The sequence below is a fragment of the Aphelocoma coerulescens genome, chromosome 2, assembly GCF_041296385.1.
Source record: "Aphelocoma coerulescens isolate FSJ_1873_10779 chromosome 2, UR_Acoe_1.0, whole genome shotgun sequence".
Taxonomy (NCBI): domain Eukaryota; kingdom Metazoa; phylum Chordata; class Aves; order Passeriformes; family Corvidae; genus Aphelocoma; species Aphelocoma coerulescens.
The window spans coordinates 6,344,371-6,357,711 of NC_091015.1; the positions used below are offsets into that span (position 1 = coordinate 6,344,371).

At 43.4% G+C, this 13,341-nt stretch overlaps 1 protein-coding gene across 2 annotated transcripts in view; it reads right to left on the reverse strand.

Moving 5' to 3' along the window:
* Nucleotides 1–8,140, reverse strand: part of PRKAG2 (protein kinase AMP-activated non-catalytic subunit gamma 2) — a 214,235-nt gene extending 206,095 nt beyond the window's left edge. Inside the window, exon 1 of one of the 2 annotated variants that reach the window (XM_069006355.1) lies at nucleotides 7,526–8,140. In XM_069006355.1, coding sequence (XP_068862456.1) covers nucleotides 7,526–7,621 — 96 coding nt within the window. In that variant the 5' untranslated portion in view covers nucleotides 7,622–8,140. The remainder of the gene's footprint in view (nucleotides 1–7,525) is intronic. The other variant, XM_069006358.1, reaches the window with a different exon arrangement.
* Nucleotides 8,141–13,341: the final 5,201 nt, after the last annotated feature.

Sequence of the window (13,341 nt, forward strand, 5' to 3'; positions counted from 1 at the left end):
CCCCAGAAGTCTCTACACTACACTCCTACTAGCCAAATCCAATTTCACTCCTCAGATTGACTCTATGCTTTTGGAACAAGATCCAACCAACTGTGGAGTTCAATTCCATGTGCCTGTGTAGTGGCTGAACAATAGTCTGTCTCCAGGAACTTTCACTTGCCTGAGTGTGTTTTGTCAGAGCAGTGAAACCAGGGAGTTTCCATCCTTGAGGAAATTCAAAATCTGATGGGGCACAGTCCTGAGCAACGTGCTCTAGTTGACCACTGGGTCTGCAGTAACACCTGGACTAGACAACCTCCAGATCTCTCTCTTCCAAACTCAACAATTCCAAGGTTCTGTAAAAACACTTGTTTGCACTTACACCTGTTAAAAGCCACATGGCCAAAAGCAAGGCAACACAGGCTTAGCAAATACATTAAATGCACACCTATTTAAAGGCATAGAACAGTCCTGTACCAGTGGAAATTTGCCAAGGATTAAGGCTAGGTAGCAAAACCAGAGTGACACACTTGAGCAATCTCTACATAATTCCTCTTTGCAGATTTCCTTGTACAGTCCATTCCAAATAAGTAGCAAGCAGGTAACAATCCATTTCTTCCACTAGCCAGGCAACACACACTGCTTATGGCACCTGTTTAGTCCACCACATTCCTAAAGCCATCCCATTTCTATGGAGAGCTTGTCTTCACTAAAAATTACTTCATGCTTGGACTCAGATTTTACCCCAATCTAGCTCACCAAGTACTGATTTCTAGAATTCCATGGAAAACACGTTTCCAACCTCTTCTAAAGGAATCAACAGACATGTAGCTTCTACAAACGAGACCCAAACTTCAGTCATTCATAAATGACCCCTGGTAAGTCCGTAACTGGAAGTCCTGTGTTTTGTAGAGTTGTCAGGCAGCACTCAGAGAGGCTTGCTTTCTTCAGCTTGCAGAAACAGAGTATCTTCTTATTTTTATTGTTCCAGCAGCATTACTGACATGAAAAGTTGACTGAAAATTGCACAACACCTGTTGTGAATAAATGACGATAAGGGCTTCAGAACATGGCAGACAATGCTTATAATGCACACACTTCCACCTAATGAATCACCAGTTGTATGAATGTGTTCTCCAGCAGCTTAAAAAAAGGCATACAGCTCTCTCACCCTGGTCACAAAAATAGATTAAGTCTTCATCCTATGACACAGGTTCTGTTTTTGGAGCAGAACGTCACAGGCACCCTTTGCAATAATGACCATAAGGTCTGAAGAGTCATGGTGTGTGAAATAAATGACAGCCATGAAACATACGCTGCAATGCATTTGCTCTGCATCCCACTGGGTCATGCTTACATAATGTAATTTACTGTCAAGCTAAATCTTCTGAAAATTTGAAGAATGTTATAAAGCATTCTATGAATCCTCAGTGTCAAAAACTGAAAGACTGTGTTAAGTTTTGGCTCTCTACTGTGTAAATAATGCTTTCATGCTTTAAAGATTTCATATGTATTTATATGCAAGCAACTTAAGAGAGACAGTAATACAGAAGCAAACACTAAACTGAAGCATTACACTCCAGTTTCTACAACTACCTAAAGAATAAACACAAAAATCATTCTGCAGCAGAAATTGTCTCATACATCAGTGTTTTACCTCACTGCTAGTATGAGAAATAGTTCAGTAGCAGTACAGCACCGTATCACCAAACAACCAATAATAGTTTATATTTATTGATGGCATCTTATATTCCTTATGTATGTGTGTACATATGTTTTCCTTTTCAGTAGAAAACCCACACTCCATTCAAGATTGAAATCTTTTACTTTTAGCCTTTGAAGACACGCACAAGTCTCCCTGTTCGAGAGACTGTAACACTTTCTCCAGGGTGCCTACAGTGCAAGCAACAGTAGAAAATTGAGACAGCAGCCCCCTGCAACCAGATCAAGGCCTGGAGCCAATTCCCAAAGCCTGATGATCAGTCTAGGGTAAAACAGCCCACATCGTGACATCTCTTGTCTGCTGTTGATGTCTTCCTGGATACTGCATTTCTCTTGTAACCAACCGTGCTCTTTCATTATTCCCTGTGCATGGGATGCCTTTTGACAGAAATTCAGCTTTTCTTCAAAGGGATGGGAACCACCTGTGTTACTTCACTCAACATGAATGTCCACAATTTGGGCAACCAATGCTGACTCAGTTTTTGGCTCCTTTCTGCTCCCATTAGCCCTGCCAAGCCAGCACCTGGGCACACCAACCTACTTCCATGACTGTCCGTATACCGTCAACAAAATGAGGTTTGAATTCTGGTTTCAGTGATATCTGTGTAGCTCCCTTGAATGCAATGTGGTGCCCAGGTGAAGCTGAGCAAAAGCTGAACCCTGTGGGTCTGTGAACAGGTGCTGGAACCTCCTTGGTAGAGATCACTACCCTCAACTTCACTCCTGATCCCTCTGGAGCATGACTCTTCTTCTGTTCCACTAATTCCCAATACAAGCATGGTGTAAACTTCCCTGAGGCCAAAAGTCTCACCATCCACATTTCTGTGAGGTTCCTTCCACACTCATGACTGATTTCTCCAAGGAAATTCACATTCCTCTGAGCCCAAAGTCCTCACAGGCTCACGAATAAACAAATACGGTCTAAGAGGTTGGGTGAGACCATTTAGGATAATCTACTACAAAAAGTGATGTTTTATAAGACACCACACTTTTCTATAAGCTGATGGTCTGTGTTATGCTTTAGAACAAAAAAGACTCAGAGCTCCCTTAATTGCAGTGCTAGCTATTATGATTGTAAACATGAATCCTTTCTTTTATCCTTGAGATAAATTCGAAGTGCCATCTTAACACTCCTGAGCAAATACCTCTCGCCCTTTCCTGTCTTTAAATATATCAGCCCTTGAGGAAGGAATCCAAATTTAAACTTCAAGGCCACAGAGGCTCAGGACAACTCACAGCCTGCCCTGTGAGAGCGAGAGGGAGAACAGTTGCAGATTTAATTTTCGAGAAACATTTCTCTCTTCCCTGTCTCTCTCCCTTCACCGCCTTTTACCAAGAAAACAAACATTTCTTTCATTCCTAGATCACACTGGAAGCTGATTTCTTTTCACCTTTGAAAGAATTCACTAGATTATTCCCCATCTGCAGCTTCCTAAAGCGATTCCTAGACTGAAGTGCTGTTCTCATCAGCCCACCCTGCAATTACCGGGAGACAAGAAGCACCCTGCAAAAACTGTGACAGAACAAAATCATTTCACAGTGATTTATTAGGCATGCAGCCATTAATGACTTTGCAAGTGTGGAAAGCAAGACGGAGGGGCAGAGCCTCAGCCAACAGTAGCTGTCAGAACATCACTGTCATCTATCGGGTTAGAACTATTTAAGCCATCTGATGTTCAGCCTGGCATCCCAACATAACACCCAGCATGGAAACAGCAATAAATTTTGACATTGAGGAGTCTCTTCAAAATCACAGAGGCTGACAAAGAAATGGGAGAAAGTATCCAGAGATGTTTCTTTGTGTGGCATTGAAAACAAAGAATCCTGATCTCCAACCACATCCTTCCAGGGCATCAACTCTGCTGTCAGGGCTGAAATACCAGAGGCAAGAGCGACCTCACTGAACTGAAAGATGTTTTGATATTCATTCACAGATGTTACTTTTGTGCTTATTGTGACAAAATTTCTTTGTTCTTTTGAATAAAAAGTCACTTTGCAATATATTTGAGAAAAATCCAAGGAAGTGCCAAGCTCCTGCAATTCCCACCTGCTGAGAGCAGTGGGTGCTTGGCACCTGGCATAGTGAAGCTCTTGAGACAGGTTCTGCCATCAGTTGCACTCATGTAAATACAACAACTTTGCTGGTACTGACTGAACCATCCCAGATGAAATTCAAAGTAAACAAGAGCAGAATATCTCTCTCTTTTTTTTTTTTTTTTTTTTTTTTTTTTTGCAGCACCAGGGCCTACAATGGCAATGTTAACATTAGAACAGATTGATTTTGCAAAATGACAAAAGAACATTCTGATCTCACTGCTGTGAGCTCCTACTCAGCAGACAATTGCATCCCATCTCAGAATAGAGTTTTTTAAATGTTCAAGGCAATGTGCAAGCATTATCTTGTAATGGCTTAAAAAGGAATTTTATAATGCTAATGCCTTCATATTACAGATATGATGCATTTAGAGAGCAAAGGTTTCTATTTAAAACTGTAGCAGCTTTCAAAGATATTCAGACCAGAAATTTCCATTTAGGCATCTCTAATTTCAAGACCTCTGAATGTGCTGCTGGGACAGACAGAGGTTGACAGGACCTTTACAAAGGCTCCTGCAATTATATTATGGTTCATCTAAATTACTAGTTTAAGTCAGTTGTGTATTTACAAATAAAACAACAACCAACCAAGAAGATGTTCCATCATTCCAGCCATTTAGCAAACACTTCCCTGCCACACTACAGAATACAGTGGCCCCTTCTTTATTCTTGGCTACTGAACAGAAGATGAGAGCAGTGAGGAAAGCCAACCTGCAGGAACTTAGTGGTCCACCACCACTCCCAGAAGGACAGGCAAGGCACCACCCGCCTGTGCTGAAGGAGACTGAGCACAGAAAGAAGGTGAAAATAGAGTGTTCCCAGATTTTTTGTATCATGTCTTGTTCTTCCTTGAGAAAGATGTACCTGAGAAAACCTGGAGTGTTGCAACCACAAACTAGCTTTCTTTAACTGATCCATTTTTTCCCACTGTCAAAGACAGACCCAAAACAAATGATGTGAGAGAGAGAAGAAATGTGTACAACCTTCTTTTCAGAAATCCCTATTATTCCACAATCCTCTAATTAACCTAATTATAGTGTATTTTGCATCCTTCACCTTTTTTTTTTCTTTTCACAATATGTATTACTTTTTCAGTCAGCGTTTCTACGTGACCAATAAATATGCTTTAGGCCAGCCTGCATCACACCAGTACCTCTCTGTCCTATCACTTTCTCTTTCAGAATTGACTCCTCTCTCCTCTCCTACTCAGACCTTGTTAGCTCTTCTCTTGTTCCTAATTTGAAGATCCAAATGAGCATGAATTACATGCCTCAGCAATAAACATGATCTCAGAAACACAAAGAAGAGGATGAACAAAATAAAAATTACTGTCTGGTGAAAGCTCCCTTGATAACTACAGCTACACTGACAGGCGCCACTGAAATAATAGGAATGATGCTTCAAAACAACAGCCAAGACAACGTTATGAAAGAGAAAAAAAAACAGTCTAAACAGATCTTTTCAAATGCAGATTCCACTGTCAAGTAAGGAGAATGAGAAAAATGTTCTTTCTTATAGCACAGCCATGTTCAAACTCTGCCAGATTACAGAAAACCACTAAAAATGTGCGTACAACCTGAAAGACCCTGGCCAGCCCAAACTCAATTTAAGGAATGTTAGAACAATGTAGAATGGAAGAGAAGGATCATATTTTGGGGATGGAGAAGAAGGACTGAAGGTGTTATCTCATTACCAAATCTTGAACCACTTCCAACTGGGTGAACAACAAAACTTACGTTGACTTCAGTGCAACAGCAGGCATTTGCAGGCTTGTATCTGAATCACTACCATTACCCAGGTGACAAACTGCAGAGCAAAAAGCCAAGAGATGGATGAACATGAAAAATTATGACCCACTACTAAAAATGTTCTATCCAAGACAGAACTAAGGCAACACTCATAAAGAAAGGTTGTCCACAGATTAGGGAGAAAATCAGGAAAAAACATTAGCATTCCTCTATCAATAATGATTTAGTGCTAAGGAGTTCCTTAGGTACTTTTTTCATGTTAGCTTCACACCATAAAAGGAGGAAAATTGTTCTAAGTTCTGGTGTGCTCAGAGATATCTGGTGGTCAGCAGGGATTTCAAAAACACCAGTTGGATGGTATAAAATCCTGAAACAATCACAGGACACTCCAAAACTACCTATGGTTCCTGAGCAGGCAGAAAATGCAGCTCCTGGGAGCAGCAGTGGGGATGCAGCTGCACAAGAGTTTCTGGCTAGACTGAGTCAGAGGTGGGGGGGCAGTGGAAAGAGATGGCAGAGACAATATTGCAGGCAGGGTGGGAAGGAATAATGAGCACAGGGTGAGTGGTGCTTTGGTGTGGTACATTTTATTTGCTGGTATTTTACATGTCTATTGTGAAGTACTACTGGCAACATGGTAAAGTTTATTGCCTAAAATCTTCTGTCACAAATACATAGGCAACACCCATGTTAGCAGAAACAGACCCTTTTTTTCTAGTACTGAATGCACTCAGAGCTCCAGAAGTTTGGCTTGTGCTCTTGGGCTTGCATTCCTCCCCAGAGAAAAATAAAATCTGCAGAAGAGTCATGTATTTTTCCTCCATTTTATTCCACACACTCAAGACACCTAATAAATTTGCTTTGACTTCTTATTCTTTCCTAAAACAAAGGAAAAACTTACAACCAGAAATATCTTTTTGCTCCTTGGTGGCCTGGCAGAGACATGGGTAGAACTGTTTCCCACTTTGAGATAATGAGATTTAAAACAAACTAATAAACAAAAAAAACCATAAACACCAATAATCAATAAACCTCAGAGTGCACAGAAAAGATACAAGGACTTTGTCATTTCTTGCCAGAAGCACTGAAACCAAAAGTACATCAGGACTGAGAATAGAAAACTAATAGCTACATAGATCACAAGAATATCCTAATAGTAAAATAATCTAATAGCAAAAAACCAATAATCTAAGTTTTGAGAGGCATGTAATTCTGAAGATGCAGCCAGTCAGCCTTTTAGTACTCACTGGAAATAGAAACTTTTGATCTGTGGTTATTCTGTATCTATATACTATAATTTCTTGTGTGTTACTTTATAGTGGAATATACAAAACAAAACAGAGCTGGTGAACAGACTGCATGGCTCACTAGTCTGCTCCACTGTGAATACAACTGCCCTGCTCTTTCGGCAATGACCAGACTGCTTGGATCCAAATCTGAGGGAGCTCTGGGTTGCCCAGCCCTGGGAAATTCAGAAGTGGATTACTTTTGAGAGAGAGGGAAGAGTCAGATTAAACCCGGGTTCAGCCACAGGCAGGGACAGTTCCCGGAGCCGAACCTGGAAATGTTGAAACCAGAGTTTGGGGGTGAACAGACCTTTTGCTAAACGGTGCTGCGAGTCTGAGAGGGAACTGGGTGAGACCAATTGAGCCAAACCCACAGCCCAAGGCACAGGAGCGCTTGTACAGCAGGGAGTAAGAGTCACTTCTGAAACTAGGATAGTGAGGACACTCCTCCGTGCCACGGACACTGCATCTGAGCTCCCAGCACTGCACGGGGAGCCAAGACCCCACTCTCCAGCCCACCCCAGATGTGGAGGACTCGCCTGTTGCGGGGATGCACTCCCAGCCCAGCATGCCCCAAACTCCAGAGCTCGGCGCACGAAACACCTCTCCCTGCCTTTCGCTGCGCACCATGTCAGAGAAAAACATGCCCAAGCCACGCCAGCTGCTGAAAGGGAGGAAGAGCAAGGAGCCACTTACGGGGATGTGCACTCGCAACATGAGTTTCTTGTGGCTGGAGCTTTTCCTGCTGCTGCTGGAGGCATCTTTCTTCTTGTCCATGGCAGTGCTTCCCATGCCTTCACCCAAGCGCGGTGCTGAGCGATGGATCTGGAGAGGGAGGCTCCTCTTCCACCTCTCCCCACCGTCCCACGGGCCGCAGTTAGTCCAGGCTCCTTATTTTCTTTTTTCTTTTCTCTCTCTTTTTTTTTTTTTTTTCCCCTTCCTAATGGCCTTAGGAAATTTGGGGAAGCGGGAAGGGGGGCGAGGCAAGCGGAGGGGGGAAGATGAGAGAAGCCAGGGAGGGGGAGGAGTTTCTCCAGCTCCGGTCTTTAATCCCAGCAGCGAGGTGTCAGGGGGGACCTTCGCAAGAGCAGGAGATGCCCTCACAGACGCTGCTCCCTTTCTCACTCTTCCGCCGTTTCAAAAATATCCGGAGCATCCTGGAGGAGGGGGGGAGAAAGTTTCCTTCCCCTCGTCCAGCCCGGTCGCACTCTCACCGAAAGAGAGAGAGAGAGAAAAACCCAACAACCCCCAAAACACCCAAAGGCCACAAAACGCCGAAAAGGGGAAGACGCGCGGGCGACGCTTCTGGCAGAGCGGGGACTCCCGCGGGGAGCCCGAGCCGGGGGGGGGGGGGGGCGGGGGTGGGAGGGAAGGAAGGCAGGAGGATGGGAGGAGGTGCCCGGGCGCTCCGAGAGCCCGGCAGGGTCCCCAGGAGCTGCAAGACGAGCACCACGCAACTTTCCCGCAGTCCGACCGCTGCCCGCGGCTGCCGCTCGCCCCGGGCCGCCCTGGCGGCCCCTTGGCGGGGGGAGAGGAGCTGGAGCTGTGCCTGCATTCCCCGGGCTGCCGGAGCACGGAGGTGGGCGAAAAGGCTGGGTTTCACCTTGCCAAAAACGCCCTAAGGCGGCGCGGTTCCTCTCCCTCCCGACCTCCCGGGCTGTTTCCTCGCCTCCCGCCCCGCAGGATTTCTCCCGGCCGTGCCCTCAGGGAGGGTTATTTCTTTCCCCCGAGGCAGTCGCTTCCCACCCGCGCTCCCCGCAGCCCAGCCCGCCCGCTGCAGCGGCCCCGGGATGGCGCTGGGCAAGGAGGGGGCCCCGCCAGGCTCATTCCCGCTGGGCAAAACCCCACGCTGCCCTTCCCCCCCCCCCCCGGGCTGAGAGGAAACGTGTGCCAAGCCCAGGAGGGCCGCAGTCCACTCCTGATCGTAGATTTTTCCGCTCCCTCCCTCCAAAAAGCCTTCAACGCGCTTGCAAATTCAGCCGAGCGAAAGAGGCAGCTCGGCCCCCGCGGGCGAATGGATTTGGCGTCTCAGGGTCTCAGAGAAGGAAAAGCTTCACCTGTGGCTGCCCTGCTGCCTCAAGGCAAACCCAGGGCAGTGCCACACTTGCTGCCAGGCTGCCACCAGGGCTGAGAGTCTGGGACAGCAGAGAGAGAGAGAGAGAGAGAGGTGTCTTTTCTTTAGAACAGCAGGTGGTTTCTATACGCATAGAAACAAGCATACATTCTGCATCAAAATATGAGAGTTTGTTTTAGAAGTGGCTCTTCTTTCCTTGACGATCTCCGCACCTTTTTACACTGACTGAATTTGAGGATAAGACCAAGCCCGTTACAGCCACAGACCTTTGATCACAGCACTTAAACTGAGATTTTCCCTGGGTTCAAAGCCGTGCGTGTATGCATTCACAAAGCCTGCACTGTAATCACTCCCAACAAAGCACAGGGGATTCTATAAAACAACGATTGAGGAGAGAAGGGGGAAGAGTTTTCTCAAAAATCTTCTGAAAAAATACAGCGTTGCAGTGGTTATCATCAAGAAATACAAGAATTAGGATTTATTTCCCTCCTTATGGAAGTCTGTGTATTTAACAGGTGCAAAGCTCGGTCAGGTGTAAAGTCTGTAGCCACTTCTCTAAAACCATACAGAATTAAATAAAAATGTGACCCCTTTTCTTAATGTAATAGACAACTGTCCTATAGGTTCCTACAGGATATCATGGAAGGAAACAGACCTGGAAATGAGAGAGGGGTTAACAACATTGACACCAGGTCAGGAAGGGATGTGAATGGGTCTATAAAACCTGCTTTCTCCCAGCATTTATATGAACTCTGCCAACAAAGTGCTGTTGCCAAGGGATATGGGAATGACTGGAATAAACAAATGAAAAAATTACTAATAAGCCTGCCTATGAAAAAACTGTCACAATATTTTTCTAGCTACTGTGGTCTTGAAAGTTAAAAAATTAGGGAAGAAAAGGGTAGAATTTCTTTAGAAGGATTCTAGCATTGGATTCTAGCAAGGATTCTATCGCAAGCAGGCAGATCTGGCCATTCTTCATTAAATTAACAAACATTCAAGGTGGAATAGAATCTACCGTATAAATAGTCCTTTCCCTTGTTTATGCAAAATTGTTTCCCACAATATTATAATTTATTTTCTACATTTAGTGTTTTTAATCTAAGTTATTTTTTCTTCTTTTAGATTGTTTATATGAATAATTGTGGTTATTGTAAAAAAAGCTTCAGAAAGTGACATAAAGACAGTATGACCAAGCTCCCAAACCTAAAAAACCCACAAATCAACCTCTCTCCATCAGAATATTGCCTTAAGCATGTTTATAACTTTCAGAATACCACAATAAGGGGTTATTCTTATTTTTTTTTTCCTTTGACCCTCTAAGATCTCAAATATGACCTTTGATCCTTCAGTCATATTTTTAAACTTTTCATTGCAGCTCTGAGGATTAGAGACACATTAAAAAAAAAAAAAAACAACAACACAACCAAAAAACAACAAACCACGAAAAAATACAACAAACAACAAAACAAAGCCAAAATCCTCCTACAGCTGCTAGACTTCAGGACCTTGACTCCTTGTAAAATCAAGTGTTAATAAGACCCTGCTATAAAATAATCACCAATTATTTCAGAGGTTAAGGCACTATGTTCTTATCTTTCTTTGCTTTTTGTCTTTCATGGATAAATGTAGGCAGTATATGAACAAACAACACTGTAATCTTTTAATGGGATTTAAAGTTATTTTGATCAATTTGACTACCAACAACCATGTTTTCAGATGCATTTAAGCATCTAAATTACTAATTTCAGAGACAAATGGGTGCTAAAACACTTTGGAGAATATCATAGAATCACAGAGTGGTTTGCATTGGAAGAGACCTTTAAAGATTATCTGGTTCTAGCCCCCCTGCCATGGGCTAGACCAGGTTGCTCAGAGCTCCATCCAGCCTGGCCATGAACACTTCCAGGGATGGGGCAGCCACACTTACCACCCAAATACTTACAGGTTTCATGACCTCTCAGGGGGGGCAAAGCAGAACAGCATTTCAAACACACCAGCCACACTTTGCCTCTCCCCTACACCACCTAAATGCTCCCCATTACTGTAACTCAGCCCTACCTGTAACTCAGCAGAAGCAGCACATTTTGGGCTACACCCTGCCACAGGACTTGCCATAGTTAATCCTTAAATACAGGTTGAGTCAATTTTTCCATAATAAATTTCCCTGAGTACATTCCTAAGTTTATAAAATAGCCATAAAACTTTGCTTTGAGCCTTGGTTATATTGATGATAGTTGCTGTAAGGAAAATAATATGTCACCAGCAAACTTTTGTGCTGAGATTTCACATGCAATATGTCGAGATTTTTTAAAGACTTTATGTTTAAATGAAAAAGTGTGTCTAAAAAAAGTGGTGAATGGAGAGAGCTATGTGAGTTGCTGGTGGGTTTTAAATCTTTATTAAAACCAGCATTTTTTGGTAATGCTTTAAAGTTTGTTGTTAGTAATATCATTGTATTAGAGAAAAAAAGCTATCTGTGAAAAAAAACTATTATTTTTCCTCTGCAGATGACATATTAATCTTACTGTGAGCATTTAATGTAGATTGTTTACACATGCAATCTGTAGGTATATTTTAGGCACAAAACCCTGCAGAAGTCCCATTTTGGGGAACTAAATTTCCTACCATGTGTGTATTCCATACCAAGATAAATATTATGATTTCTCAGATCAACCACATTATTTCTTAATTTTATGTATATATATATTCTTATTTGGGACTTTCAAACCTTTCTAAAATGCTTTCGGGATTTAGAGACAAATCTGTAAAAATCAAGATATTTTGAAATCTGGATGCCCAAGACCTTGTCTGGATCTTACTGGTATCCAATATCCCAGCACCTGCCTGTGCTTCATCGCAGCAGTTTTTCTCTTTATTCTCTTCTTATGTTAATATTTGGTCATGTTGGTCTCTGCACTTCCTCCTCTGCCTGTCCCTTTCTTTTCACATTTCACCTCTTGTTCTCATCCTTCTGATTTTGTTCTCCATCTTTCTCTGTTCTCCAATTTGCCACTCAGTTCCTTGAGCACACTTGAAGTCAATTGCTCAGTTTCTGTTCAACACATTTATTAGATTGAATTCGACCCTGCTGCATAGGGCTCCTTAACTTAATTCCCAGAAAAATCTAATTAACCTGATGCAGTATTGGGATGCAGTAGTCCCTGCACAAGCCTTCTGTAGAGGCCAGAGAGGACACAGCCCCAACATCTGTCTGCCCACACTCACCTGCTACCTGCTGACACTTAGCACAGTGCAGGGCACAGATTTCAAGCCAAGTAGAATATAGATTCAACGTGAGGAAATTCCTGTAGACAGCTAAATTGCATTGTTTTCAGCAAAACTGCAATTAAAATTGCCTTCCATGGGGAAATTTGCAAGAGAAATTGCAAGTCTGCCAGGAAAGCCTGAGTGGCTGAAGCAAGGTGAGATAATGAGGTTAATGAGAGGAGCTTCTTGTCCCCAGAAGGTCCCCAGGAACATAACAGCAACAAAGAGTGACAAATATTTATGCTGAAAGATAAGGTAGTGTGGAGGGATGGCTGTGCTTCCTCTCCAGGCTGTCAGACACCTTCTGGTACGTGAGTGGTTACTGCAATGAATTCTCTTGTCATCTGAAGCTCAGCAGCACAGTCTCCCCTACAGCTCCCTCCTTCCTGTCACACCATTTCTGCTGGGTGCTGGTCACTCCCTCCTTTAGCTGTTGCACTGCTTCATCCACTGAGACACTGTGATGTCTTCTCATCCGGACCACAACGCAGAGGAGAGGAAGTGAGAGAGAAGCAGTTTCATAGGAACTTTCTAGGCTGTTTCTCTAATTTAATCTGACTGTTAATTTCTCTCAAACAGCCAAAGAAAGGGGCAGTTTTTTGAGTTTACTTCCTTTTTCTCTTGCAGATCTTCTCTATCTTGACAACTGATCCTGGGTATCAAAAAGTTTCATTGAAAATGAGTAGGTTCATGGAATGGGTTTATTTGGTACACAGAAGGCTGTGGCACGGGCACTGGTGCAAGGATTAGCAGGAGGCTCCCTGTTTGGAAGCTGCAGTGCTTGCCTTACTGTGTCCCATCTTCCTGGCTCCAGAGCCACAATCCCCACGAGGTTTCCCTCATGCTGAAGAGCACTGACCCCACAGGAACAGATGCAGGCGCAGGAAATGAGATGGGTGCATGGTGCTGTGACCTGAAGCCCGTTGTGTGGTTGCATTAGTGCCAGCACTGTTCTGTAAACTATGTTGACAGGTAAGTTCTGTTTCTCATTTTTATCACTACACTGTAAGAGTAAAATAAGAATAATACTCTCTGTCATTCTGCTAGAAAGTGTCTGGGAGACCTGGCTAGGTACAAACATGAAAAATACATTTCTTGTTTGAACCACAACAGCTTGATAAAAGACCTTGAGGCTGATTTTTCAAAGTTCACACAACCTCTGTTGGTT